This window comes from Euphorbia lathyris, chromosome 4 (assembly GCF_963576675.1).
Source record: "Euphorbia lathyris chromosome 4, ddEupLath1.1, whole genome shotgun sequence".
Taxonomy (NCBI): domain Eukaryota; kingdom Viridiplantae; phylum Streptophyta; class Magnoliopsida; order Malpighiales; family Euphorbiaceae; genus Euphorbia; species Euphorbia lathyris.
In genome coordinates, this window is record NC_088913.1 from 82,663,622 (window position 1) to 82,690,219 (window position 26,598).

At 32.0% G+C, this 26,598-nt stretch overlaps 2 protein-coding genes and 6 non-coding genes across 8 annotated transcripts; 7 read left to right on the forward strand and 1 right to left on the reverse strand.

Moving 5' to 3' along the window:
• The first annotated feature begins 5,052 nt into the window (after positions 1-5,052).
• LOC136226264 (trihelix transcription factor ENAP2) lies at positions 5,053-9,946 on the forward strand. Its single transcript, XM_066014644.1, has 2 exons — positions 5,053-6,040; positions 9,576-9,946. Exons 1-2 carry the CDS (start codon positions 5,272-5,274, stop codon positions 9,587-9,589), a joined length of 783 nt encoding a protein of 260 aa, XP_065870716.1. The 5' UTR covers positions 5,053-5,271; the 3' UTR covers positions 9,590-9,946.
• Positions 9,947-10,990: 1,044 nt separating this feature from the next.
• LOC136226945 (LOB domain-containing protein 21-like) lies at positions 10,991-11,656 on the reverse strand. The gene has a single exon (XM_066015641.1). The coding sequence runs from the start codon at positions 11,634-11,636 to the stop codon at positions 11,076-11,078; it is 561 nt and encodes a 186-aa protein (XP_065871713.1). The 5' UTR covers positions 11,637-11,656; the 3' UTR covers positions 10,991-11,075.
• Positions 11,657-11,758: 102 nt separating this feature from the next.
• On the forward strand, positions 11,759-11,832 carry TRNAI-AAU (transfer RNA isoleucine (anticodon AAU)). The gene has a single exon. It is a non-coding gene; the product is annotated as a tRNA-Ile (tRNA).
• A 1,525-nt stretch (positions 11,833-13,357) lies between these two features.
• TRNAI-AAU (transfer RNA isoleucine (anticodon AAU)) lies at positions 13,358-13,431 on the forward strand. The gene has a single exon. It is a non-coding gene; the product is annotated as a tRNA-Ile (tRNA).
• Positions 13,432-21,634: 8,203 nt separating this feature from the next.
• TRNAT-AGU (transfer RNA threonine (anticodon AGU)) lies at positions 21,635-21,708 on the forward strand. Its single transcript has one exon. It is a non-coding gene; the product is annotated as a tRNA-Thr (tRNA).
• A 108-nt stretch (positions 21,709-21,816) lies between these two features.
• On the forward strand, positions 21,817-21,890 carry TRNAT-AGU (transfer RNA threonine (anticodon AGU)). Its single transcript has one exon. It is a non-coding gene; the product is annotated as a tRNA-Thr (tRNA).
• A 249-nt stretch (positions 21,891-22,139) lies between these two features.
• Positions 22,140-22,213, forward strand: TRNAT-AGU (transfer RNA threonine (anticodon AGU)). The gene has a single exon. It is a non-coding gene; the product is annotated as a tRNA-Thr (tRNA).
• A 115-nt stretch (positions 22,214-22,328) lies between these two features.
• TRNAT-AGU (transfer RNA threonine (anticodon AGU)) lies at positions 22,329-22,402 on the forward strand. The gene has a single exon. It is a non-coding gene; the product is annotated as a tRNA-Thr (tRNA).
• The last annotated feature ends 4,196 nt before the right edge of the window (positions 22,403-26,598 follow it).

The window sequence follows — 26,598 nt, forward strand, 5'->3', positions numbered from 1 at the left end:
ATTTTGATCCTTTTTCTAAGGATAATATTTTGGATAATTTCTTATCATAAATCAACAAAAGCAATCTTCCTACTTCTTCAATTTCTTAATCACAATCATACCAATGTAGCTAGATTTAAATTTAATGTACAATTGGAATTAGCTATAGTATACATTTTAGCATTTACCTACTGCGATCATCCTCGAGCTTTCGACATTGGATAGCCCATCTCAGGCACTCTTAAAGCTCCCCTTCAACAAACCATAAATTCTAGTAGTGTACAGGTTATTTACCAGTATTCCACCCAAACCCTATAAATAAAGCTAATCATGCATCATAATAGGGTAACATATCTCTCACTGCACTCTCTCTACATGTTATCATTTACTAACTTGATTATTGGAGCATCTTCCAGCGTAGGTAGCCCGGATAACGAACGTGGATCTCGACTCCTCATCATTTGGTGCAGTAACTTGGATCTCAGTAGATTTGGATAATCGATTTAAGATTGATCAGACACCTATTAAGTATTTCTTTTTCAATTAATTTTTTTTACGTACAATATGAATTAAATTCAAGATCTAACTTAACGATTATGAACTTTTACGTACTGAAATCAACTTTAATTGATAAAGTATATATCTATAATTGAACATAACACAATTTAAACCCTGAAGATAATAAAATGAAATAGAATAGAATACATATAGCTAAGAAAATGGATGCTATTCCTATGAACAATCAAAAGGAACAAAAAAGGCAAGCTGATAATATATTTAATATGTATTTTAATTATTTTAATCAATTAAAATGATTTTTTTATTAAAATTTATATTATATAATATTTTTAATTTATTTATATATTAATTTAAATATTAAATATATTGGTTATTTTATCTTTAAATTATGAATACTAATCACTATCAATCAATAATTAAAAACAACTAAAAATAGCAGTAAAATAATTAATAATAAAAGCTTTCAATTGAAACAAACAAGCCTTACTTTATTTTATTTATAAAACCAGGCCTTAATTCTTTTATGTTTGGATTAATAAAATCCATGGGCCTGTGAATTGTAAAGTATTGTAATAATATAAACATTTCATCTTAACACTGTTTGTGAGAGTGTTGAAGAAGGGAAATAAATTGAGGGAAAAGGAAATACGAGTCTAAATTGTAAATGAATTAGACACGAGGGACGTGTTAAATATATCACTTTGTTAAACTGACAAGTTATATTTCTTATACATGCGAGACAATCCTCTCTTCTCCGTTTAAGGTACTTTTTAAAGGTGAATTAGACTTTTGTTTGTAGAAAAGCATGAAATTGAAATACATTAATAAGAGAAAATGCATAAAAATGATATATTAAAATAGTAAAATTGAAATAAAATGAAAAAAATAGTAATTTTGGTCATAACAATTTTTGGGGTAAAAATGTAAATAAACTAAAGTATAAAGACCAAACATGAAATTATTGTAGAGGTAAAAAAAGTAATAGTAAATAATATAGAGACTAAAAGTGAAATTAACAATAAATTAAGGACAAAATAAAAAAAGCTCGTAATTTACCTGTAAATACATGTTCGTGATTTTAAAGTCTATAAATAGAGATATGTATATGTTTTGTTAAAAAGAATAGTAGTTTAAATTAAACCATTAAATTTCGGTGACAATCAAATGTATTTTTATCTTTAAAAAAGTTATATTTACTTATTGACAAAACAACCTACACTCAAATTGAATTGTCGTTGTGTAAAATAAACTTAAGCATCGATTTAATTTTTAAACTATCAAATTTATAAAAAACAAATCATGAAATGTCCACCGTATAATTTTTAGTTTTGATTTGAAATGGCTATATTTTATAGGATGGTATTTCATGGATATGTAAATATAATTTTACTTTTAAAGATAAAAATATCCCTAATTGTCGTTAAAGTTTAATAATGCAATTTAAAATAGTTTTGTCAATAAAGTATACCCGTGAAATCTATTTACAAAATTTTAAATTATGGACCTGTATTTGCCAATAGGACTAACTAAAAAAAAAAAAAAAAATACTAAACGTGTTCAAATTAAAGTATAAAGATCAATGTAAGTAAACATGTTAATGTTGGGCCCATTGGGCTTTTGATAAAAAATGATGGGTGATTTACATGAAAATCATAAATGAAAATAATATTATTGTTTTATCATTTTTATTAGTTTAATTCTTAATATATCAGAATATCCATCTTTATTTTATAAATGTCAGGTTAATTTTTTTAAAAAATTAATTGGTGATATGGTAAATGAAAATTACTTATTGTCAAAACTGTAATTAAATTTTAAAATTTGAATTTCTGTGTAAATATCCCAAAAATGATTAGTACGCTGGCTTGAGCTTAAAAATAAAATTTCAAATTCAAGTTAAGCCCTGTTTGTTTGGAGGAAAATATTGTGTTCTGAAAGATTTTATGCAGGAAAAATAAAATATCATGTAGGAAAATAAAATATTTTTCTGTGTTTGGTAATAATACTAAAAAATATTTTACGTTGTTTGGCTACAACACTGGAAAATATTTTCCAACCACTAAATATAGATTTTCTGTATTTTTATTTTCAATTGTATATATAAAACAAACAAAAAAAAAGAGATTTACATGTATTAAGCACAAATTAAGCACAAGCAACACACATAAACTGTAAGGTGCCGTTTGGTTCACAGAATGGAATGAAATAGAATTGTTATTACAAAGAAATAGAATAGAATAACAAAGAATTGAATAGAAATTGTTTAGGAATAACTATTCCTATGTTTGGTTGGTAGAATAACATAGAATATAATATATAATTTTTCATTCAAAATACAATATTACCCTCAAATCTATTATTATAAATTGTCCGTTTTCTGATGTTATTAACGTTATTGTGTTTTTTTTTGCATTTTTCTTTGTGTTTTCACGTTTAGTTTTTCAATTTTCGGCTTTTCCGTTTTTCTTTTTTTTTCGCGTTTTTTATTTTTTGCATTTTGTTACTTTTTCGTGTTATTCACGTTTTTTTCGTATTTTTCATGTTCTCGTATTTTTTACGTTTTCGTGTTTTGTTTGTATTTTTGTCTTTCCATGTTTATCGTGTTTTTCACGTATTGTCATGTTTTTGTGTTTTAGCATTTTTCGCGTTTTCATGTTTTTCGTATTTTTTCATGTTTTCGCATTTTTTTTTGTATTTTTCACGTTTTTGTATATTTTGTGTTTTGTTACTTTTTTGCGTTGTTCATGTTTATTACTTTTTCAAGTATTTGCTTTTTTGCGTTTTTGTGTTTTTCGCATTTGTTCACATTTTCATGTTTTTTAAGGGTTTTTTTTTCATATCTCGTGTTTTGTGACGTTTTCACGTTATTCATGTTTTTCGTGTTTCATATTTTTCGTATTTTTATATTTTCTAACGTTTTCCCCATTTTTCTCTAAACGCGTATGTTTTACCCTTTACCCTTTTGAAAAGGGTAAACCATTTTCCCTCATTTCTTTCTTCATTTTCCATTGATTTACCATTTTCCTCTGACTTATTTTTCTGTCCAAACAAACACTGGAAAATTGGGAAAATATTTCCTGCAGAATATTTTCCCCCAAACAAACAGGGCCTAACTAAGTCTATCTAAAAAAATATATAATTTTTAATAATAAAATTACAATTATACTCGAAAATTAATATTTAATATATAAATTAAATAATAATATTAATATAGCGTATCAAGATGTATTGATTCGTGCTATTGTTATAAAATTTAAACCCACCTTAAATATAAATAGGTTTTAGTAGATTTGGTTTGATCGAGTGTAAAATTATTTTTTCTTATCTAAATCTAAATCATTGGACGGATCTAGGCCAGTATCCAAACCCAGGCCTAAGACCGTGAAGAATGTTATGGTAACAATGTAATAATATTTGAGAAAAATGCTTAATATAAAAATAAAAGTAAAATAATAAAAAGACGAAGTAGGAGATTTTTTTTGGTTAATTATAAATAACGATAATGTGGTTTGGTCAATTTGTAGACCGATACCTGATACCTATGGTATTTTTTTTATAAACGTAATTCTGTGGTTTGCAAAATTTTACATTTGAATTCACTTTGTCAGAATTTGATCGATAACGACCTCGAAATGAAATTTTTCAAGAGTTAAATAGTTAATAGTTTCGGACAGACTTCCAAGAATTTGAAGTCTGATGATATCCGGGTTAGAGATAGGCTTTTATCAGCCATAAAAAACAGCGTTCCCTGGTCTCTAATTAATAGTGCGAGGAAGAAGAAAAGTAGTCGAAGACTACGAGAGGAGGCTTTTATCAGAAATGAAAAACTTGGCAATTTAATCACCGAAATTCTTTGCATTTGAAACCGGTATTTTAATTATCAATTTTATACGCTTTTGTCATGGTTAAAATTAATATTACAATGGAAAATTTTATTAACTAATCTTTAGTGTTAAATCTTCTTTTACAAACTCAACCTGCATTCTCGAATACGAACATTCTAACTGAAATTTTTAAAAATTAATTAAGTTATTAAAAAGAAAATTGATAATTATTAATTTTTGAAGATGGAAAAGAAAAGAAAAATATGATTTTAAACAAAAAAATTTTTTTGTTTTAAATAATTCATTATTCTTCTTTTAAACTATAAATATATTTGTTAATATAATTATACCTATATGATATTCCAGTTAAAATTTCTTACCATACTAATAAGTTCCGACTAAACTTTTATCATCAAATACTCATATTTAGGTTGTGAAAGTGCGTACACAATCAAAGTTTAAAATACCATTTTTGGAAGCAAAGAATTCGATGATCCTATTACTAGATTCATTATCAAATGTAATAATACTATTATATTATATGTGACACTAGACTCTCGATAATTCCATCACTGAATTCTTTATATTTGAAACGTGTATTTTAAACATTATCTTCTAAGTGAAAATTTTAAAAATCAGTTAAGCTATTTTTGAGGGGAAAAAAAAAGAACTTTTGATAATTATTAATTTTTTAAGAAGAAAAATAAAAGAAAAATATGATTTTCTTTCCTTCTCATTTTCCTTCACTCCAAACGTGCCTAGTAAAAACTCACTGCCGTCCAACCCCAATTTGGGATGTGACGTCAACGCCGGTCAAACGCACGGCCATCTGCACCCTTATCTTCCCTTCGGATCTGATTCTTCTCTTTCTTCTCTTCCACCGGTGGATTATAGCGCCATTCTTCCTTCTCTTCTCTTCCCTTCCTTCTAATTTCATTTCCTTCTATCCATGGATCCCGCCGTCCGCTCCCACCCCCGTCACAGCCGCGCATCCTCTTCCGGCGGTGGCCGCGAAGACTGTTGGACCGAAGGCGCGACGGAGACTCTCATAGAGGCTTGGGGTGAACGCTACGTTAATCTCAACCGAGGAAATTTCCGGCAAAAGGACTGGAAAGAAGTCGCCGACGCTGTCAATGCCCGTCCAGACGGGGTGAGGCCAGGGAAAACTGATGCTCAGTGCAAGAATCGGATAGACACGTTGAAGAAGAAGTTCAAGCTCGAAAAATCAAAACCCTCGCCGTCCACATGGCCGTTCTATTACCGACTCGAGTCTCTTATAGGCGTGAACTCTACTCCCACTCCGAAAAAGAAGCCTTCCTCCTCCGCTGTTACCTTGACCGTGAAATCGAAGGTGAATGTTAAGCCGGAGCCTTATTCTGGCGTGTCGAATTCCACAGAGGCGTCGTTTGACAACGGCGATGAGGAAGATACAGACATAGCGTTTGATGAGAGAGTCATAAAGAAACAACATCGGATGGAGGATGTAGATTTCTCCGATGGAGTTGTGTGTAGGGAATTGGCGAGAGCTATACTGAAATTTGCAGAAATTTATGAGAGAATCGAGAGTTCTAAGCAGCAGAGAATGATGGAGCTAGAGAAACAGAGAATGGAGTTGACTAAGGAACTTGAGTTCGAAAGGATTAACATGTTCATGGATGCACAATTGGACCTCGAGAAGAAGACAACAAAGCGCGCCAAATATGGGTCTTCTGATTCAGGTTCATTTCGTTCTAGTTATGATTCTCTACCAGTTTTTGTTTGATACATTGTGTTTTTAGTATTGAAATTGGTTGATTTGCGCAAATTGGAAGTGAATTAGTTTCATAGACTTGTAGCTATTACTTCAAAAAAAAAAGAGCTGGTGTCTTGATTTTTTTTTTCTGACTTATTATGCTATGTCCATTGGTGTTGTTGATTGTTCTTCTTTGCATTCATCATTTTTTATTTTTGAGGATAATTTGTCTGATATGTAGACAGGAAGATGCTGCTTCTGAAGGTTTCGTTGCTGAAACTATTTTTTCTCAGTTTATTGTAGATGCTTTTTTGTATAAATGTTGGTTGAGGGTGCATGTGCAAGTCTTATTCTAGTCTATGTTGGATTTTTGTTACTTTTGTTTGTTTAGCAGGTTTAGTTTCATCCATTCCCGAGAAAAAACAGACAACTGTTTCACTGTACAAATTTTTTTTATGGAGGTTCTCCATTCGTCCATAACTGGAATTGTATAAAGGGACAATGAGCAAATTTAGCGTTATGTTTATTGAAGAACATATTAGACTTTATGCTCAAAATCGTGCAGTATTAACAGTGATGTTTTGCAGATGGAGCATATTCAGACTCCATTAACATTGAGTTTTGTGGATGGAGCAATTTCAAACTCCATTGACGTTTTGTGGATGGAGCAATTTCAGACTCCATTAATGGCAGTTCCAACAGAAGTCTATTTCCTGTTAAATTGGCTCCACGTCTATACCCCTATGGTTATAAACTCTGAAGCACGGACACGGCTCTACCCTAACGTATCCGGTGTCGGATACGGTTCCGACACGGAAACGGCCGGACACGCCAGGGACACCGTGTCGGGGCCGTTTCCGCAATTTCGAAAAATTGGACACGCGTATCCGTGAAGGATACGCGTGTCCCGGAGAAAAAAACTCCGATTAATCGCTGCTGTAGATAGAAGACAATGGCGGATGAATTTTTTGCAGAAAAGGGAGGGGGTAAGACTTACGCGTTATTTCCTGAAGAGCCAGAAACTTATCGATCGATTCTTATTCCTCTGGTATTTGAAGAGCCAGAAACTGATCGATTCTTATTTCCTGAAGAGCCAAAAACTTATCGATTCTAATTTAAAGCCATTAATATATTTAGTTATATTATAAAAAATCATATATAAAAATATATTTTTAATATTTATAAATGTGCCCCAATATTTTTATTATTTACACGTATCCCCCACGTATCCGTGTCCTGTGTTTTATAGAAATGACGTTTCCCGTGTCCGTGTCCGTGTCGGATACCGTGTCGCGTGTCCGGGTCCGGGCAACATAGGTTATAAATTTAGCTCTATGGTTATTGTGGAAAACAGATTTAGATTCCATGTATACAAGAAGTGCAATATTAGTGCTGACACTTGGTTCCATGTGGGCTCCGTCGGAGCTTTAGGTCGCGGACATGGAACCAAATAATGGAAAAAGGGCTTCTGTTGGTCTTGCCGTTTATGGAGTCTGAAATTACCCCACCTATAAAATAGTGCTAACATTGTACGGTTTGTTCTCTCCCAACAACTATAGAGCTAAATTTGTACCTTATCTAGTATAAATAAAGATGGACTCTGGATTGTGCCCATGTATGTATTTTGAGGGCACAAGTGACTGCACGAACAAAGAGTTTTGATGTTTGAGATTTTGGCCGTGCAGTCTACGTTTTTAACTACTTGTAGAATAACAGAAGCACAAAACGTGTAGATGTGGAATCTTTCTCTTCTTTTATCTATTTGTGAGTTTGGGAAACTCTGCAATACTAACTTACTAGTTAAAGTTTTGAGCTGCTACTGGTATAATGCTGTTCAAGCTTTCTTCTTAAGCTACTTTATTCTTCTGCTAGTTTTGAGCTACTAAGTTCTTTCTTTTTGGGTGGCATGTGGAGTTCATGCATAGCTATTTTCTTTCAAGGGTTACTCGGCCAAAAATCAGATTTTATTTTCACCTCAAATAGTGTTTGCACATGAGTCAGTCAAACATATAATAATTTTGAGATTGGCTCAAAATACGCCTTGTTTTCTAGTGTTATAAATTCTCAGTGGCCTTAAATCTGTCAAGCCTTACTTTAGGCACCAAAAACTCGAAGATGATTCCTCAGGGCTGCAGAAATATACTGTTATCTTCTAGAAAGACGATTGTTATGAATAGTGTCAAGGAGTTACTTTTTGCCTTCTGAAACACCCAAGGGAGGGGTATACTTTTACCTTCTAGAAAGATGATTGTTATAAATAGTGTTAAGGAGTGTTACTTTTTGCCTTCTGAAACACCCAAGGGAGGGTGTTACACCGGCCTAACAGATTCAAATGTGACCGCTTACATTTTATGTTGCATCTCGTTTCATAGGACCATGAGTCCATGACATCTATGGCAATAGCTGATGTCATTTCTTGTGAAGTATGTGGAACTTCAGTGTTCTGTTAGTTATATGAAGTCACCTATGTAAGGGTCCAGAGAGCCTTGGTCGATGGGGAGAAACTTTGAGTTTTGTGGAGTATACTTATCAGCTTGACACCACATCCAATCTGAAACTTTAAATGGGTTAGTGGTTGCTTCCCAGTTATGTACCCTTCCCTCATCTCATTGCATGCCAACGATTCACACTTGCATGCCAACAATCTCCCCCTCAAGTGTGAGTCTCTTTCACATTGGCTTTGGGTTTGCTATCTCTCAAGCGGATATTTCTTTATTGAATATTGCAGCATCATACTCATCCTAAGCCGAACCATCAACCACCTGCTGCGTCATACTAATTTCAAACCAAACCATCGGCTTTGATACCACTTGTTAGGCTCCAGGGAGAAACCCCGAGCTTTGTGAAGGGTACACTTGTAGGCTTGACACTACATCCAACCTAAAACCTTAAGGTAGTGGGCTAATGAGTCCTTCCTAATTATATACCCTTCAATCATCTCATATCGGTCCCATGTGGGGTTTCCAATACCAACTCACACTTGCCTCCCAACAGATTACCCTGTTACAGTTTAACAGCTTACGTTAGATAGAGCATACAACTTAGACGCTTAATTATTTTCTCTAGGGCTATGTTGCACGGACACGGAAATAGACACGGGAAACGTTATTTCACGGACTCGGACACAGAGAAACGCAAATAAAGAGGAGTATCCGGGCAACATAGCTCTAAGGGTGGCAATTTCTGACATGATTTACAGATATAACTTGACCGACACGACACGGTTAACATGATGTACAGAGATAACATAACACAAATTTGACACGATAACCCGAAATTACATGCCTACTTTTTTCTCTCTCTCTCTTCAAGGTGCAAGTGGATGCATTGACAATACTGATAGACATGCATTTTCTTGCTGGTTGGAATCTATGCATTCACATAATCACCACCTCCATTGTGGTTCAACTGTATGCTGTACCTTTGCCATTGTTGTCACTATCTACTAATTGGGTCTGCAATCATAACTTGAGTTTATTCTTCTAGTGGTTACTGAAATTTCAATCGCTTTCTTTGAACAGGAAAGAAGTCATAGTCAACATTTCAGGAGCCGATCCTACAAAAGCGGCTTCAACAGATCATTAGCTCGAGTCTGGGAGTTTTCTATCAACATCCAGAGTTGGAAATGTCAACAAACGGATTCAGATTTGAAGCTTTATAACGTTAAGATGATTAGTTTGCAGTTTGTATTGTATGTGTATATATCTATTGTTGTAAACATTATTCAGTGTAAATTATGAGTTCTGCTCGAGTCTGTAATTCCGAATACTGTTGTTGCCTTAAGACTTTAACACTCTCCTCTCTTAGGCATCTTGTTCTGATTGTTAAATATGTATTTAGGTTGTATCTTAATCAATAATTTTATGTTGATTAAGTCTCCGTTTGGTGGTTCTTTTTGTTGCTCGTTTTTGTTGGATCGTTCATAGATTGTTCCCAAATATAGATACAAGTTAGGTCGTGTCAACTCAGCATAAATCTCAAGGTTGACACGATTAGAGCATGAGTTATATCATCTCAGGGTTGACACGATTAGAACACGAGAATTTTGATTAGAACACGAAGGAATGTGTGGAAGTTGACTGATACCCTCTTACATTTTTGGTTCTGATGTGTGGAATTTTTGCAAGTAGTCAAAGCACTAAATCACTGTTGTAAAATTGTAATAATAAGTAATTTCACTTTGTAGATGAGAGAGTGAATGCAAATCTTTGGATTCTAATTGCAACTGCTGCTTGTGGGGTTGAATACATCATTAACCAGATGCTTATTGCAAGGCACTTTAGGGGTTTTGTGATTTCTAGTTGTACTGCAACACTTAAAGAAAAAAAAAACTTTGCACAGTAAATTCATCTAGAAACAAGAATAGATCAAGAAATTACCGGTATAATTATTCATGAATTAGCAAAATGGTAAAAGGATGTGAGGGTGGATTCAACGATAAGGAAACAGATTCTTATAATACTTACATTTGGATTTTATTCTTATTATGGTTGTTGGAATCTCCATAGGTGGAGCAGTAGAGCTAGAGATACCCTCTTACCCCATTTTTTCTCGTTCAGCCTATAAATATGCTTAAAATTGATCTAATACCTATTTAAATTTGTTTAAAGAAATTTATTCTCCTCTTGAACTTGTTTAGAGTGACCCTTTTGACCTTGCTTAAAGTGATATAAGCTAAGTGTCTGTTTGGTTCTCCTTTTTGTTATCTCCAAACATTACATCAGTTATCTGAAAATTCTCTCTTCTCCTATCATACTTGAACTTAACAATTTCCATCCATATAAATCTCTATTTAGTCCTCCTTTTTGCTATCTATATGCGTTTCACCCATCCACCGGAAAATTCCCTATGCCGCTATTTTACGTTATTTTGAAAGGAAAATCAGCCATTTTACGTTATTTTGAAAGAAAAATCAACTAACATTTACATCTTATGAACAGTAACCGGTAAACCAAACAACCTCTAAAAATCAAAACTTTTCACAGAATTTCCCATAGAACACTTGATTAAGAACATCAAAATTAGAATATATATGGGAATTGAGTAGAATCATTGTTACACATTCCATCTTGAGTACTTAAAAGCTCAGATGAATCATGGCTAAAACTATGATCAACAAAACCACCACCACCACAACCAGAAAATTCATCAACACCAGACATATAATTACTATAAACATGACCATCCAAAACACTACCAGAACCAGAACCAGAACCAGAAGCAGCACCAGCAGCAGGAGCGACCCGTGCGAGCCGAGCTCGAGCCATGGCTAGATCAAACTCAAGCTCAACCATTTTAGATTGAAGAAAAGCTATAGCACCAATGCAGCCATAGACAGGATCTTGGAGCCGAGCTTCAGCTTCATAAGCCAAAGAATTGACAGTGTCTTCTCTCTGCTGTTCAGGAACTTCAATGAGGATCTTGCTGACATTACTTGCACCAAAAACTTTGTGTACTTTGGCGAATTTCTTGGGCTCGTCGGAGCGGAAATAGGGGGCGAATATGCAGTCCGGAATGCACCTTCTCTTCAATAACTTGCAGGCTGCACATGATGAACTTGAACGAGGCTCGTAGCTCCTCATTTTTGCTTCATATCATATCCACAAATGCCTAGCTACTTGCCTTTTATCTTTCTTCCTTTAAATAGACCCTTTTCAGATACGAATGCGGATAAATATTGAAGTTTTTTGTTTTTCAACAATTCGGCCTATTAGCTCAGTTGGTTAGAGCGTCGTGCTAATAACGCGAAGGTTGTAGGTTCGAGACCTGCATAGGCCATTTTTTCATTTTTTCCCGGCCATTTTTTCATTTTTTTCCACTTTTGTAAAAATTATAGATCGGATTTTTATACATTTCATTCTATTTTCGAAATACAACCCTCTTAATATTGATAGTTGTGAGCAATTTTACCCTTAATTTTTAAAATTGGCCATTTTTTCATTTTTTCCCACTTTTGTAAAAATTATAAAACGGATTTTTTTACATTTTATTCTATTTTCGAAATACAACCCTCTTAATATTGATAGTTGTGAGCAATTTTACCCTTAATTTTTAAAATTGTGCAATTTTACTTGTAACATTGGAACAGTGGCGGATCCAGGAATCGACGTCTGAGGGGCTAATTTTAGTCCGATTATAAATTTTTCGAAGTCCAGCCTGTTAGGGATGGACAAATTTTTTTAACCTTCTAGCACACTTAAACTTTATGGTTTTTGTATGTTAGCTAAAAATTGTAACATTTTCACATTTTTTTATTTTTAGTTATAATTTTTTTTTTATAATTTTCATAAAATTTAATTTAGAAATTAAGTTAATTGAATGTCCAAAGTAAGAAATTGATTTTTTTTATAGAAAATTAATTTGTTTTATAGAAAATAGATAATAAATTCTTAAAAAAAGAGATATAATAAAAATAACTTCATATAAAACAAAAAATAAGCTTGGTGTCAACTACTTTAAACTTTTGAGATAATACTGTATAGATTAAATATATTCTAATATTTGGGGGGCTACATGGGACAAAAATAACGGTACTCAAGGGCGGAGCCGATGGCCGTGGGGGCTTCGGCCCCCGCGGGCTCTAGGCTGGATCCGCCACTGCATTGGAAAACAATATCAATTTTACCTATAATTTTGGCAGATTAGGTCATTAAAAAGCACATATATTCTATTCCCGCACTCTGCTTTAATTGCGTATCAGTTTTTTTCCTGAAAACAAAAAGTTTTACATTTTTTATAATTTTATAATAGAATTTGAGATAAATATATTTTTAAATTTGATAAAACATTTGGATTTTTATTTTTTTATAACAATTCGGCCTATTAACTTAGCTGGTTAGAGCGTTGTGCTAATAACGCGAAGGTTGTAGGTTTGAGATTTGCATGACCATTTTTTGAATTTTTTTTCACTTTTAAAGATAAATGACCTTTGTAAAAAAATAATTATAAAAGGGATTTTTTTTTAAAATTTATTCTATTTTTGAAATACATTTATTTACGAAATAAGGTAAAAAACACTCTTAATATTGATAGCTGTGAGCAATTTTATCCTTAATTTTTAAAATTGTGCAATTTTACTCGTAACATTGGAAAACTATATCAATTTTACATATAATTTGGCAGATTGGGTCATTAAAAACACAGATATTCTATTTCCGCACTCTGCTTTAATTGCGTATCATTTTTTTTTCTGAAAACAAAAAATTTTACATTTTTTTATAATTTTATAATAGAATTTGAGATAGATATATTTTAAAATTTGATAAAACAATTGGATTTTTATTTTTTTTCTTCACAATAATTTGGCCTCTTAGCTCAGCTGGTTAGAGCGTCGTGCTAATAACGCGAAGGTCGCAGGTTCGAGACCTGCATGGGCCACTTTTTCGTCTTTTTTTGTTTATTTTTCAACTTATAAAGATAAATGACCTTTGTAAAAAAATAATTATAAAAGGGATTTTTTTAAAATTTATTCTATTTTCGAAATACATTTATTTACGGAATAAGGTAAAAAACACTCTTAACATTGATAGTTGTGAGCAATTTTATCCTTAACTTTTAAAATTGTGCAATTTTACTTGTAACATTGGAAAGCAATATCAATTTTACCTATAATTTTGGCAGATTGGGTCAATAAAAAACACATATATTCTATTCCCGCGCTCTACTTTAATTGCGTATCAGTTTTTTTTTTCTAAAAACAAAAGTTTTACATTTTTTTATAATTTTATAATAGAATCGGAGAATACATTTATTTACGGAATAAGGTAAAAAACACTCTTAATATTGATAGTTGTGAGCAATTTTATCCTTAACTTTTAAAATTGTGCAATTTTACTCGTAACATTGGAAAGCAATATCAATTTTACCTATAATTTTGGCAGATTGGATCACTAAAAAACACAGATATTCTATTCCCACACTCTGCTTTAATTGCATATCATTTTTTTTCTAAAAACAAAAGTTTTATATTTTTTTATATTTTTATAATAGAATCAGAGATAAAATATTTTTAAATTTGATAAAACATTTGGATTTTTTAATTTTTTTCTTCCAACTCGTACAAAACACAGTATAATTTTGTATTTTTTCTTGTGTATACATGTGTTCTGTTACTGATTAGTCATCTGCAGTGGATATAACAAAATTCATGACTAAGAATATAATTTGATAAATTATTACTCAAATATATCACTATTAGAAAATTGCTTCTAACGGTGAACATTATCTCTATTTACTATTATTGAACTTTTTCTTATAGCTTTCTCTGTATTTATAATAATTTTAAAAATGCTATGGGTCCAAATAATTGAAGATGGGTGAGTTTTTCAGATGAGATGTGATAGTTGATGAATAAGGACTACAAGATATTAATTTCATTACATGTATATATTTTATTTATGCACAAGAAACATCCTAAGAAAAAAGAAAAAAAAAACATTGCCTTTAATTCAAGAAGTAAAGAATATGGCCCTATCCACAAGATTTAAAAGAAACCATGAATTTGTCAAAATTGAAAAGACCATTGGGAATCTCTCATCCATTGGTGGAGCCACTTGAATTATCAATAAAATAAAATAAAAAATAATAATTTATTTTCTTTATTAAAAATATAACAAAAAGAATAATTGTGTCACTTCGAGTAAGTCATAATTTTAAAGGATGGCGACGATGTATAAATGAACCGAATTTCACATCGAAAATAAAGAGGAGTGATTGTAATATATTAGTAAGATGGATTTCCAATATATATAAACGTGGTTTAAAGTCACGAGGTTCAAAAAGTTATATTTGAGCTAAAGTGAAAAATATTTACATGATATTGGATCAAGTTGTTATAATTTGTATCAGGGTCGACTCATCATGTACGGTGTGTTGGTTTATGGATGAACTAGACGGAAGCTGGTGGGACTGTAATTGTTAAAATGAGAAGTTTCAAGATGAAGATTATTAGAAGTCACAATCGTAAAACCAACTAAAACAGAAGTCTAATTAACAAATTAATTAGTTGTGTGTTACCTAACAACCTTTGCCAAATTCTATGATCAAATGCTATTTCCAGCAAATAACAAGGAAAGAGAAATTACACTATCAATAAGGAATTCTCCATTTCTATTCTTTTCTTAAACCCTCGATTATGTGCCCATCTGAAAAGGTTTAGCTTGTCTGTGTATCAAAATTGATATAGTACCTAAATTGGCTCTTTAACCCCTTTTAGGCTAGGTAAAGTGGAAACCATATATCATAGGATATGTCCATCTAAGAGTTGGCTGCATGTGTTACCTCCGGTTGGAGATGTGGCCTCATTCGATCTAGCTCTTTCTTTACAAGAATCAAACATGGAATGTTTAGATGTAACTTCTTATCATCTTCCTTAGGATGTTCTTTGCTATTAGCAGAATCAACACACTAAACATGTATTTCTACTTGTATATAAACAAAGTTTAAATGATATGGAAAATTAATCTCTATATTATAAATAAAGAAACAATTCTATTGTGAATTCTTTTATCCATTTTTATCATAGCATCGGAGCTATGGTTGGTAGAAGAAGGAGAATAAATCAAACTTCACAAATTGTTGTGGAAAGAAGAGGTTTTGACATAGATTCAGAGATTAAAGATGAAGAATATATAGTGTGAAGAATTAGAAGATATGAAGAAACCATCAACCAAATATGAATCAATGAGCGAATCAGACTCATTCATATTCATCTTGTTATATTCATGAAAACTTTGGTGTTTTTCTAGTAAGCACGTTATTCACTCATGACAAGAACTATGGTTTATGTTCAATTTAAGATATCACAAGATAAATGGATAATGGCATATTTTATACAATAGGTTACATTGGATCATATCTTTCATATAAACTGGATAGTCATAATGCCTTGCTAGAGACCACTTATGACTTGTAAGATAAAAGCGTATTTGACATACTGCTAATTTTATATGAACCTACATGGTCACATACAAAGAGCAAATTGAGATGTATAGAAAGATACATAAAGGTTCGTTATATTTGGATTATGACCAGATACGAAAAATAGTCTTTGGGTTAGTGATCCAAATAAACCTAACTATTGAGTTAAGTAAAATAAATATGAGATATTTATTTAACCCTGGTAAATTCATATTAGGGGTTTTAATGGGATTAAAATCTGAAGAATAATAATAAATAATTTTGTTTATTTTAGCCTATTAATATAAAGTTAGGGTTGCACATTAATATAAAGTAGCTGAATTACACCTAAACCCTAGAACCACTAATTCATTTTTTGGGCTCTCTGGTTGCCTCTGATATCTAATCGACGCTAGCACATTGTATGTTCGTGGATTGCTCGTATAGATACCGATAGAGGGTGTTCGTTTGTCAGACAAGCAATAATGGATATGACATTGTCTTTGAGTTACAAACTTGAATCTTCACTGCATCTAAGGTTGGCGATCTAACCTTGTTTTCGTTTTAATCAAATGACATGAATCCTCTAGCTTGGATTTCATTTTTATTTTTCGCTGCGTTTTATTACATCGCCGAAACTCAACAAATATGGCGACAAATGATACAAAGTTTTCGTCTTTAGATAGTGAAATAAATGATGATAAATATGATAATAGTTTTGATACATAACCCACAGGCCATACGACACATGAGGTTTACAAGATGCTAAAGGGAAGTATTCACATCAAGTCTTCATATGATAAGCTTCCATTCAATTATAGTTATATTTCAACTAAAAACCCAGTTGCATTATTACATATTTATGTATGGGATCCATACAAGATCCTTCAAGGGCTAATGCAAATTATTTTGTTACCATGGTAGATGAGTTCACTAGAGAAACATGAGTGATATTGATTTAAAATAAGGCAGATAGGTTTCGAGCCTTTGAAGTTTACATAGACATGACATTTCTAGAAACAAAGGATGCATTGCATCAAAATGGGTATTTAAGATTAAATACCAACTAGATGGAGTAGTTGAGAGATTCAAAACTCGTTTGGTAGCTAAAGGCTATATTCAAGCTTAAGGGGTGGACTACCGTGAATCTTGTACTCCTATAGTTAAAGTGGTTACAGTAAGAATGATTCTCTATAGCAGTTGCTTCAGCTCAACAATGGTCGATTCACCATATTGATGTTAATAATGCTTATTTTGCATGGTTACTTTGAAGAAGATTTATATATCAGACGACTATTTGGATAAAAGAATGTCCACTAGGTTAGGTATGTTAGTTAATAAAGTCTTAATATTGCCTTAAACAGGCATGGAGACAATGGTATAAGAAAATTTTGCAAAAGTTGATTGGATTTGGCTTTAAAAGATCTTGTCATGATCATTACTTGTTTTCTAAGCACAATGCAAGTTAAATTTCAGTTTAGTGATCTATATTGATGATATTTTAATCACTTGTTCAAATGAAGATTTTATAATTGATGGGAAAAGTAGTGTAAAAAAAAAAAGACCGTTGTACTGCCTAGGCATTCAAAATCAAGAATCTGTTCCGCTTTTTCCCACCTAGGCTCAATGGGTTCTTTTTGCCACCTAGACAGTGCCTTGGCCACTTTAGGGGCCATCTGGGCGGCGATCAAAACTAAAAATATATTATTATTATTATTTACTTTATTATAATTCACTTTTGAACATTATTGCATGGTAGTTGGTGAATTATGTTTATTATTTTCGGATATTTATATTTAATTGCGTTCTCTACTTTATTTTTCCATGATATGTTTGAAGACCTTAAGGAAATTATTTCATAGTTTTTTGAAAAATTATATTACTTATACACATTATTTTTATTTGTTTCCGTTGTTTTAAAATATATATTGCAAATATCCATGTTTTTCTATATTAAATGATTTTATATTATTATTTTCGGATACTATAATAAGTATTGTAATTGCATTTATATTTAAGGTGTTTATTCACAAATAAAAAAATAAAAAAAATATAAATCTAATTAATCCCTGATTAATTCTCAATTCATCTCTGACTAATTTTCCATTGATCTCTAAGGGCTTTGTCCATCCGGCTACCGCCTAGAGATTTTTACAACCTTGATGTGAAGTCCTACTTGAGCCAACTCTTCACTATCAAGGATTTAGGTCCTACTAAATTTTTATTAGTAACGAATTGATTGTGAGAGTGACATCAGGATAAAAGGTCTAAGGAAGGAATGTCCCTAAAGGATAATGATGGCAAGAATAAAATAAATATCACATCGGAAATGGAGATGAAGTGATTGTGGTATATTAATTAGTATTAATAAGGTGTTTCCAATACTTATACACATGTTTTAAAGTTTTGAGTTCTTAAAAGTTTGATTTGGACCAAAGCTGAAAAGATTTATACTATATTTGAAATTGCATTTTTAACAATTTAAAAACAATATAATTTGTTGGGCATGTGTTATGTAATTATAAAAAATTACAAAAATCTAATTTGAACTATAAATCTTTTAATTTAGGGGGTGTTTGGTTACCTATTTTTCACCTGATGTTTGCCTTTTCACTTTAAAAGACAGAGTTTTAGGTGTTTGGTTAGACACCCCCTGTTTGCCTTTTACAGCTGAAAAGTACATTTTTACAAAAGCAGAGAACCTTTGCGTTTTGGAAAAGCGGTCTTTTCCAGAAGGCAAACATCAAACAGGAACAACAAACAGTAAGTAGCCAAACGGTCCCTTAGACTTAATGAAGTCACTAGTTTTTAAACGAGTTTGATTTCTAAAGCGAACTATTAACTAGATTTTCAATATATGTGATTAATTCTATTTTTTTAAGGTCCACATAGTTTATGAATGGTTGGCTTGTTTGGTCACTGCTCGGGTATGGAACTGCTCGTGACACACATCTACAACGAAGGTAATTGGGAAGCAGATGCACTTTCTCGCTTTTGGGTAACAACGACTAATATCATTTGGTGGAACTCGGCTCTACAATTTTGTAACTCTTTTATTTTTTATGAGTGTTGTGGTATTAAACATTTACGTGTTTCTTAGTTTCGTTATTTGTACCTAATATTTTCTATTCTTAATAATATTTAGGCTTGGTTTTGTGCGCACAGTGGGGTGTCAACTTTATTGGAATGCGGGTCTCCCACCTATGCTTCTTCCCGACCTTTATTAAAAAAATCTAAATCATTTTTTATCCTTATCCATACTAAAGTTCGAAATTGAAATCTCCAACTTTAAATATTAGCTAATTATCACTAGAACCACCTTTTGAAGCTTTTTAAATTAATTGTAATTAATGAAAGATTTAATAATATAAATTAAAAAACAAAGAGGTTAATGAAAGGGGAAAAAAAACATATCATTACACATCTCATCTTTTAATTTTTAGTTCATTAAATTTTTGATTTTTTATTTGGATATACTAAGCTCCATATCATTTATTTTTAGTCTCATTTATGACAAAAAAAATAATAATTTTGAACATAAAATTCAATTAATAGACTTATTCATTGCACCTGCATTCAAAATTTGTATTTTTTCACTGTTTGAATGCAGTTTTGGATATGTAATGTGGTTGTAGGAAAACTGTAAAAACCTTAATTCAAACTGTAAAAAAAATATTTTAATAATTTCATATACAGATGAAGTTAATAACGTATTTTTAACAGAATTAAATGTTTATAACTTACTAATTTGGTATTAAACCATTTAATGAGATCAAAAATAAATTATCAGAGATTTAATATATTAAAATAGATAATTTTTTAATGAGATCAAAAATAAATTATCAGAGCTTAGTAAACAAAAAAAAGAAAAATAATGGATCGAATGATTTTTTTTGTCTTAATAAAATAATCCACAAGAAGATCCTTTTTTTCCCTACATATAAAAGATTTTTATTAATTGCATTGAAGGAAATATACAAATTGGGTTTATATTTTAGCGAAGAATTTCTCATGGTTTAGTGATATTTTATTGTTTTCTTTTTATGTTCAATCTATCGTTACGCCTAATCGATTTTGGAGAAGTGCAAAGTTATTTTTAGTATACGTAATAGTAAAATTTTATCTCAAATATACTTAAACAAATTCAATTTACCTGATAGAAAATTTAGCGAAATTGATTAATCGTTTTTTTTGGTAACTCGGAGGGCTACGTCCAAAAAAAAAACAAACAAAACTAAGACGATCTAAAAGTAACCATCCTTCGAGAGGGCTGACCCATCCGATAAGCATCAAGGATATCCTAGAGGTCTACAGGAGGCACATCACACTCGCGATGACTCAAAGAACTCAACCCTGTGAAATTCGCTATCCAGTCAGCATCTTTATTTTCTTTTCTATAAATGTGATGAACTCGAACATCCCACTCCCTATCCCTTAATTCTTGACATCTTCTGATAAGCCAGGCATGAGGATGGTAAAATCCACTCAGGCTCGTCATGAGTTTAAGTACTGTTCTCGAATCCACTTCAGCAACCACCTGTCTATAACCTTTGATCCACGCTAAGGACAGTCCAAAGAAGAGTCCCCAAAGTTCAGCAAATAGAGCGGAGCAGACACCTAAATTTACTAAAAAACCAAACTTCCAACACCCAAAGTTGTCCCGAAGCAATCCCCCCGCCGAACCTGCTTTGGGTTTTCCTTTGCTTACTCTGTCGGAATTGAAATTGATCCAAACCGTGGAGGCTCCCATCGCACCCAAATCACACTTCTGCTCAACTACCCACTAGTGGCCAAGGCATGATGTGCCTGAATCAATTCTCCCATCCGGTCGATAATGAAATTCGTCTTATCTCCAGGAACTTGATCTCCAGAGAACACTTGGTTATTCCTCCATTTCCAGATCCACCAAATCCCCATCATAAAAAGGCTTGACCACGTGACTCCATGTATCACTATATATGTTCTTAGATTGATTCGAATCCAGTCTACTTCTGACATCAAAAAAAAAAACCCGCTGATGTGTAAATGGAACTAACTTCGTTATTTAACTATCAAAATAAAGCTTTTAAACATCAATTATGTTTAAAATGTTTATTGTAATACTAGTACCCTTACAAAGAACTTACAAAATACAAAAAAAAAAAAGTGTTTGATAAAACTGAAAATTAAGAGCTGAAAAAAATAAGTATTGAATTTTTTTTGAAGCAGACCTAAAACGTCATTCCCTAGGATGATTAACTACCATAGCAGCATTCGATTCAATCTCACCTAAGTATTTAATTTTAAGTACTGGATATTATAAAGACTGAAAGTATTAAATGATGTAACTATTTGATAAAATTTTTTTGAACAAATTGTTTGATAAATATTAGAAATAAGTACTAAATTTGAAAATATTAGTTGATAATGATCAATTTAAAATTTAAAATTAAATATTTTATAAAGTCCACTATAAGAGTTCTAGAAAGAATCATCATGATGATTTAGTTACTACGGATGGCACTCCAAATTTTGATGTTGCTGTAGTTGATTTTAGGTAGCTTTTATATGTTAGATTTTAATTTATTGAGCCTGTGAGGGCGGGCTCGACTAGAAGGAAACGTCTCTTATGACATAGGTTTGATTCTCGCTGCAGGAGTTCACATAGGTTATGTATGAAATATGTTCCATGTAAAAGTAACTAGCTTTCATAGCTCAGTTGGTTAGAGCACCCGTTTAGTAAGCGGGAGGTCTTGAGTTCAACTCTCAATGAAAGCAAATTAATTTCATTAACTTATGCGGATGGGTTTAATAGTAAGAGCTTTTTTTTCCATTTTCGCTTTCGTTGTCGTTATCCTTGTTGGATTTTTCATGTGAAGGCAATAAGCTTTCATAGCTCAGTTGGTTAGAGCACCCGTTTAGTAAGCGGGAGGTCTTGAGTTCAACTCTCAATGAAAGCAAATTAATTTCATAGGTTTTATTCTTTTATTTTTGTACCGGTTTCATTTTCGCTGTCGTTGTTGGAATTCATATTGGTTATTTATGAAATAATTATGTTTCATGTGAAAGCAATAAGCTTTCATAGCTCAATGAAAGCAAATTAATTTCATTAACTTATGCGGATGGGTTTAATAGTAAGAGCTTTTTTTTTTTTCATTTTCGCTTTCGTTGTCATTATCCTTGTTGGATTTTTCATGTGAAGGCAACAAGCTTTCATAGCTCAGTTGGTTAGAGCACCCGTTTAGTAAGCGGGAGGTCTTGAGTTCAACTCTCAATGAAAGCAAATTAATTTCATAGGTTTTATTCTTTTATTTTTGTACCGGTTTCATTTTCACTGTCGTTGTTGGAATTCATATTGGTTATTTATGAAATAATTATGTTTCATGTGAAAGCAATAAGCTTTCATAGCTCAGTTGGTTAGAGCACCTGTTTAGTAAGCGGGAGGTCTTGAGTTCAACTCTCAATGAAAGCAAATTAATTTCTTTAACTTGTGAGGATGGGTTTAATAGTAAGAGCTTTTATTTTTGTTCTGATTTTGTTTTCATTGTCGTTGTTGGAATTCATGTAGGTTATTTATAAAATAATTATTTTTCGTGTGAAGGCAATAAGATTTCATACCTCAGTTGGTAAATATTTACTATATGATACCATAGGAAATGAACACTAACACATAGAGCATTGAGAGCCTTCAGATCCAGTAACCATGCAGAAGAGAATAAGAACCTTCAGATCCAGCAGACTTCCAGGACCCATTTTCCATAAAGGAAAACACTCATGCCAAACAGGTAGAGACGGTCCAGAAGACGTCTCTTAGAAGAAGACTCCTCCTAAAGGAAGACTTCTCCTAATAGAAGAAGGATTCTTAAATAAGGATGGGTTCCTAGAAGAAGAATGATTCAGAAATTATAAATAGGCAGGTATAGTAAACCTTAAACGTACGTTAACATCACAACTTCACAAGTGTTCCACTTCCTTCAACCCTTCAAACCTTTTGCTTATTTAGGCATCAAAGCGGTTCGCTGGGATCCGACTCCTCTCTAACTGTCTGTTCTTTCTTATAGAAAATGTTTTCATGCTGAATCTAGGGGATAAGTTTTCAAAAGATATTTGTTTATTCGCAAATGAAGAAAATTCCTAGCTATGACACAGAAGGCTTGGTCATGTAAGCATGGATCGTCTAGCCCAATTAGCTAAAAATCAACTTGTTGAAGGACTCCCAATTCTTAAATTTGAAAAAGTTCATACGTGCAAAGCTTGTCAATTTAGAAAACAAACTCGAAAATCTTTTAAAAGCAAAAACATTGTTTCAACAAAACGTCATTTAGAACTACTGCATCTGGATCTCTTTGGTCCTATTCAGCTTTTAAGCATGGGTGGAAAAAGATATTCCTTAGTTGTAGTATATGATTTTTCTCATTTTACATGGGTCATCTTGCTTAGTAGGAAGGGTGAATCATTTGAGAGCTTCTCATCACTCTGTATAAGGATTGAAAATGAAAATGACTTGAAAATTCCACATATCGGAAGCGATAACAGAGGAGAATTCATGAATCAACCTTTTGATGGATTCTATGAATCCAGAGGCATTGACCATAATTTCTTTACTCCTAAAACTCCTCAACATAATGGGTTAGTTGAAAGGAAGAACATAACCTTAGTCGAAATGGCTAGGATAATATGTGAAAATAACCTACCAAAGTACTTCTGGAGAGAAGCTATTAACACATCATGCTATGTTCTGAATAAGGCTCTCCTCATTTTAACAGTTTATCTATTTTTACAAGCGTGCACAGAAGCACAACTATCCAAATTTGTTAGGTGTCGAAATAAGCTAGTGCCTAGCAACGACACCAACAACTTGATAGAACTTATTCGTACATATCGGTTAAGAGCAAGTGAACTCTATCGTATCAAGTAGTAATTGTTATTTCGAACAGTATTGATCCTATAGAGACTAGCTTCCAATTCCATACCCGTAGTAGAATTCTATATTATATAAGGATTGAAATAATTGATTTGGCTTTGTCACTTTAATTACTATTTTAAACTAGAAAGCAAAGAAATAATATTTGATTGTCTATGTACGAGTGAGAAAGGCTAAAACGTTGGATCCCCGAGTGTGACTTATATGGATTAATTCATATACATTGTGTGTAGCGAAGATAGCTCGAGACAGTAACTTTCCTTATAAAGATAACAATCCCGGTCTTGAATTATTAACTTTATTCCTAACACCTTTAGGTCGATGGTATGGTCGATTTTGGGTTTTGACGGTTGGAAATTACGGAAACAGTACAAACAGACCCTTAACCGTGCGCATTAAATCGCTAAAATAACAACATATTTTTTCAGCAGGATCGGGGCGAATTTCAACGAATTAAAAACATCCCGAAACATAAAAAATACATAGATCAAGACACGACTCAACCAACATGCATGTATTCAATGAAACTAATCAAAAGTATCATAAATCATGCAAAAGGGGTGTCTAACAGATGAAACACGAATCATAAAGGCTTTGATACCAATGAGTGCTCTATTAACCGTTATAGATTTCATCTTTAACCTCAAAAGGACGAGTAATGAACCAAATCTATCAATTAACATACAACAGATTTAGGGTTACCTCTTGTAGTGCAAATCTGTTGATTAACAACAGAAAAAACGAACATTGGCTCTGTGTCACCGATCTAAATGAAGGCTATACCAGAGAAGCAATCACTGTTGTTCCACGAACTAAGAACACACACCGAGATTGAGAGAGGGCGACAACAATAACAGGGTGAGAGAAGAGCTTTTGCCTTTTCCAGTCTTTGAGTATTCTCTATATTCGGTTAATCAATATCTTAGAGCGTTAGGTTTAGCCTCCTTATCTATCTATTTATAGCTAGGTTAAACCTTAACCCTAACCCTAACTGACAAGGTTACATGCGGACTTTAAATGGATCAGTAAATGGGTTAAAGCCCGTTTACTCCATTTAATCCTACACTTAAATTTAAATTGTAAAAAATATAATTTCAAACACAAACGAAATGAATAATACATTTTTAACTGAATTTGATGTTTACAACTAACTTAAAGTCAAATTTTCTTGTCCAAATCCGGTGCAAAGCACACGAGGCTAGACAGATACTCGGACCCGTAGATAGATAGATCTATTTAGACCTAACAAACAATCTCGAACTACATATTGAGTGACACCACTCAACCACTCTATTTTAGTCATTGTCATTCATTACTTTTTTTAATTTTAAAGAAATGAACTCAACATTTCTTATGTTGTGTGATATATCCATGTAAAGTAATGGACATTTTGTGTTGGAAAATAGGTGGGTATTTGAATTGTATTTATAGTTGTTTAAATTGATAGAATTCAATCTAATCTATCAAATCATATAATTTGTGGTAAGGAATGGAAAAGGGACAACAAATGATAATTGCTTCAAATGGGCCACTTCTTTAATGCTCTTTCCTTTTCCTTTACCCATTATTAACACCATCCTACAACTCCCACGCCTTGTTTTCTTATTGGTGTTACTAATTTTTCAAAAAAAAAAATAAAAAAAAATAAAAAAAAATAATAAGAGCGAAATTTAACCCTAATGTTTCAAACGGAATGCAGATTTAACATTAATTAAGAACGTTAGTCGGGCGGAGAAAGCCATCGAAGATTAATCAAGAATTGATCGGAAATTAATCAGATTCGTATTTTTTTATTTGTTAATCAACTAATTGTTATATAAATTTAATTAAAATATGTATTAAAAGTAAAATTATTTAATATAGAAAAACACATATTTATAACATATATCTTTAAAATTTTACAAACATCAACATTTCAACAATAATATCATTGAAACAACTCAAAAGTGAATTATAATTTAACAAAAAAAAATCACAATTAAAAGCGATATTGTTCACCATCGCTTAGGCGGCGCCTAGGCGGTCTAGGCGGCTAATAACCAAAAGACGCTCAAAGGGACTAATCAGAGAAAATCGGGACGAATTCTCGATTTGAGCGCGGATCCAGGCGGCCTTAGTTTTAAACAGTGGTACTAATATATGAAATTGTGAAAATTTAACTCTAACATTTTCAAACAAGATCAATTTTAGCTATGTGCTATTGAAAATTTGGAAAGACCGGTTCGACGGTTATTTAACTGCCACATTGTACCTACCAAACGAATTCGTCGATAAATTGAAACAGTTTCATATTTTTACTTGGTTTTTTTATAACTATTACACAATAAATATTTTAGAGAGATAACAAAAAAAAAATTGTGATTAACTTATAGGTAGCATATTTTGTTTTTAGCATTTTAACATAATATTTGTAATTTTTTTAGTAATACACTAAACATTTTAGACATAATTGATATTTGGAAGGTCTAAAATGACAGTTAAGTACCAGTAAAATCATTTTTTTCTAATTTTCTATAACGCATGACTAAAATTGATCTTGAAAACGTTAGAGTTAAATTTACACCATTTCATACGTTAAAGCTAAATCTATACTTCTTTTAATACGTTAGGGTTAAATTTGGTTTTTATCCCAAAAAAACTAATAAGGATCAAATTTAACCTTAACGTGTTTCAAACACTAACGTTATTAGCTAAATTTTTGTTACTCTATATATCATATATGTTACCATTATATCATTGATTCT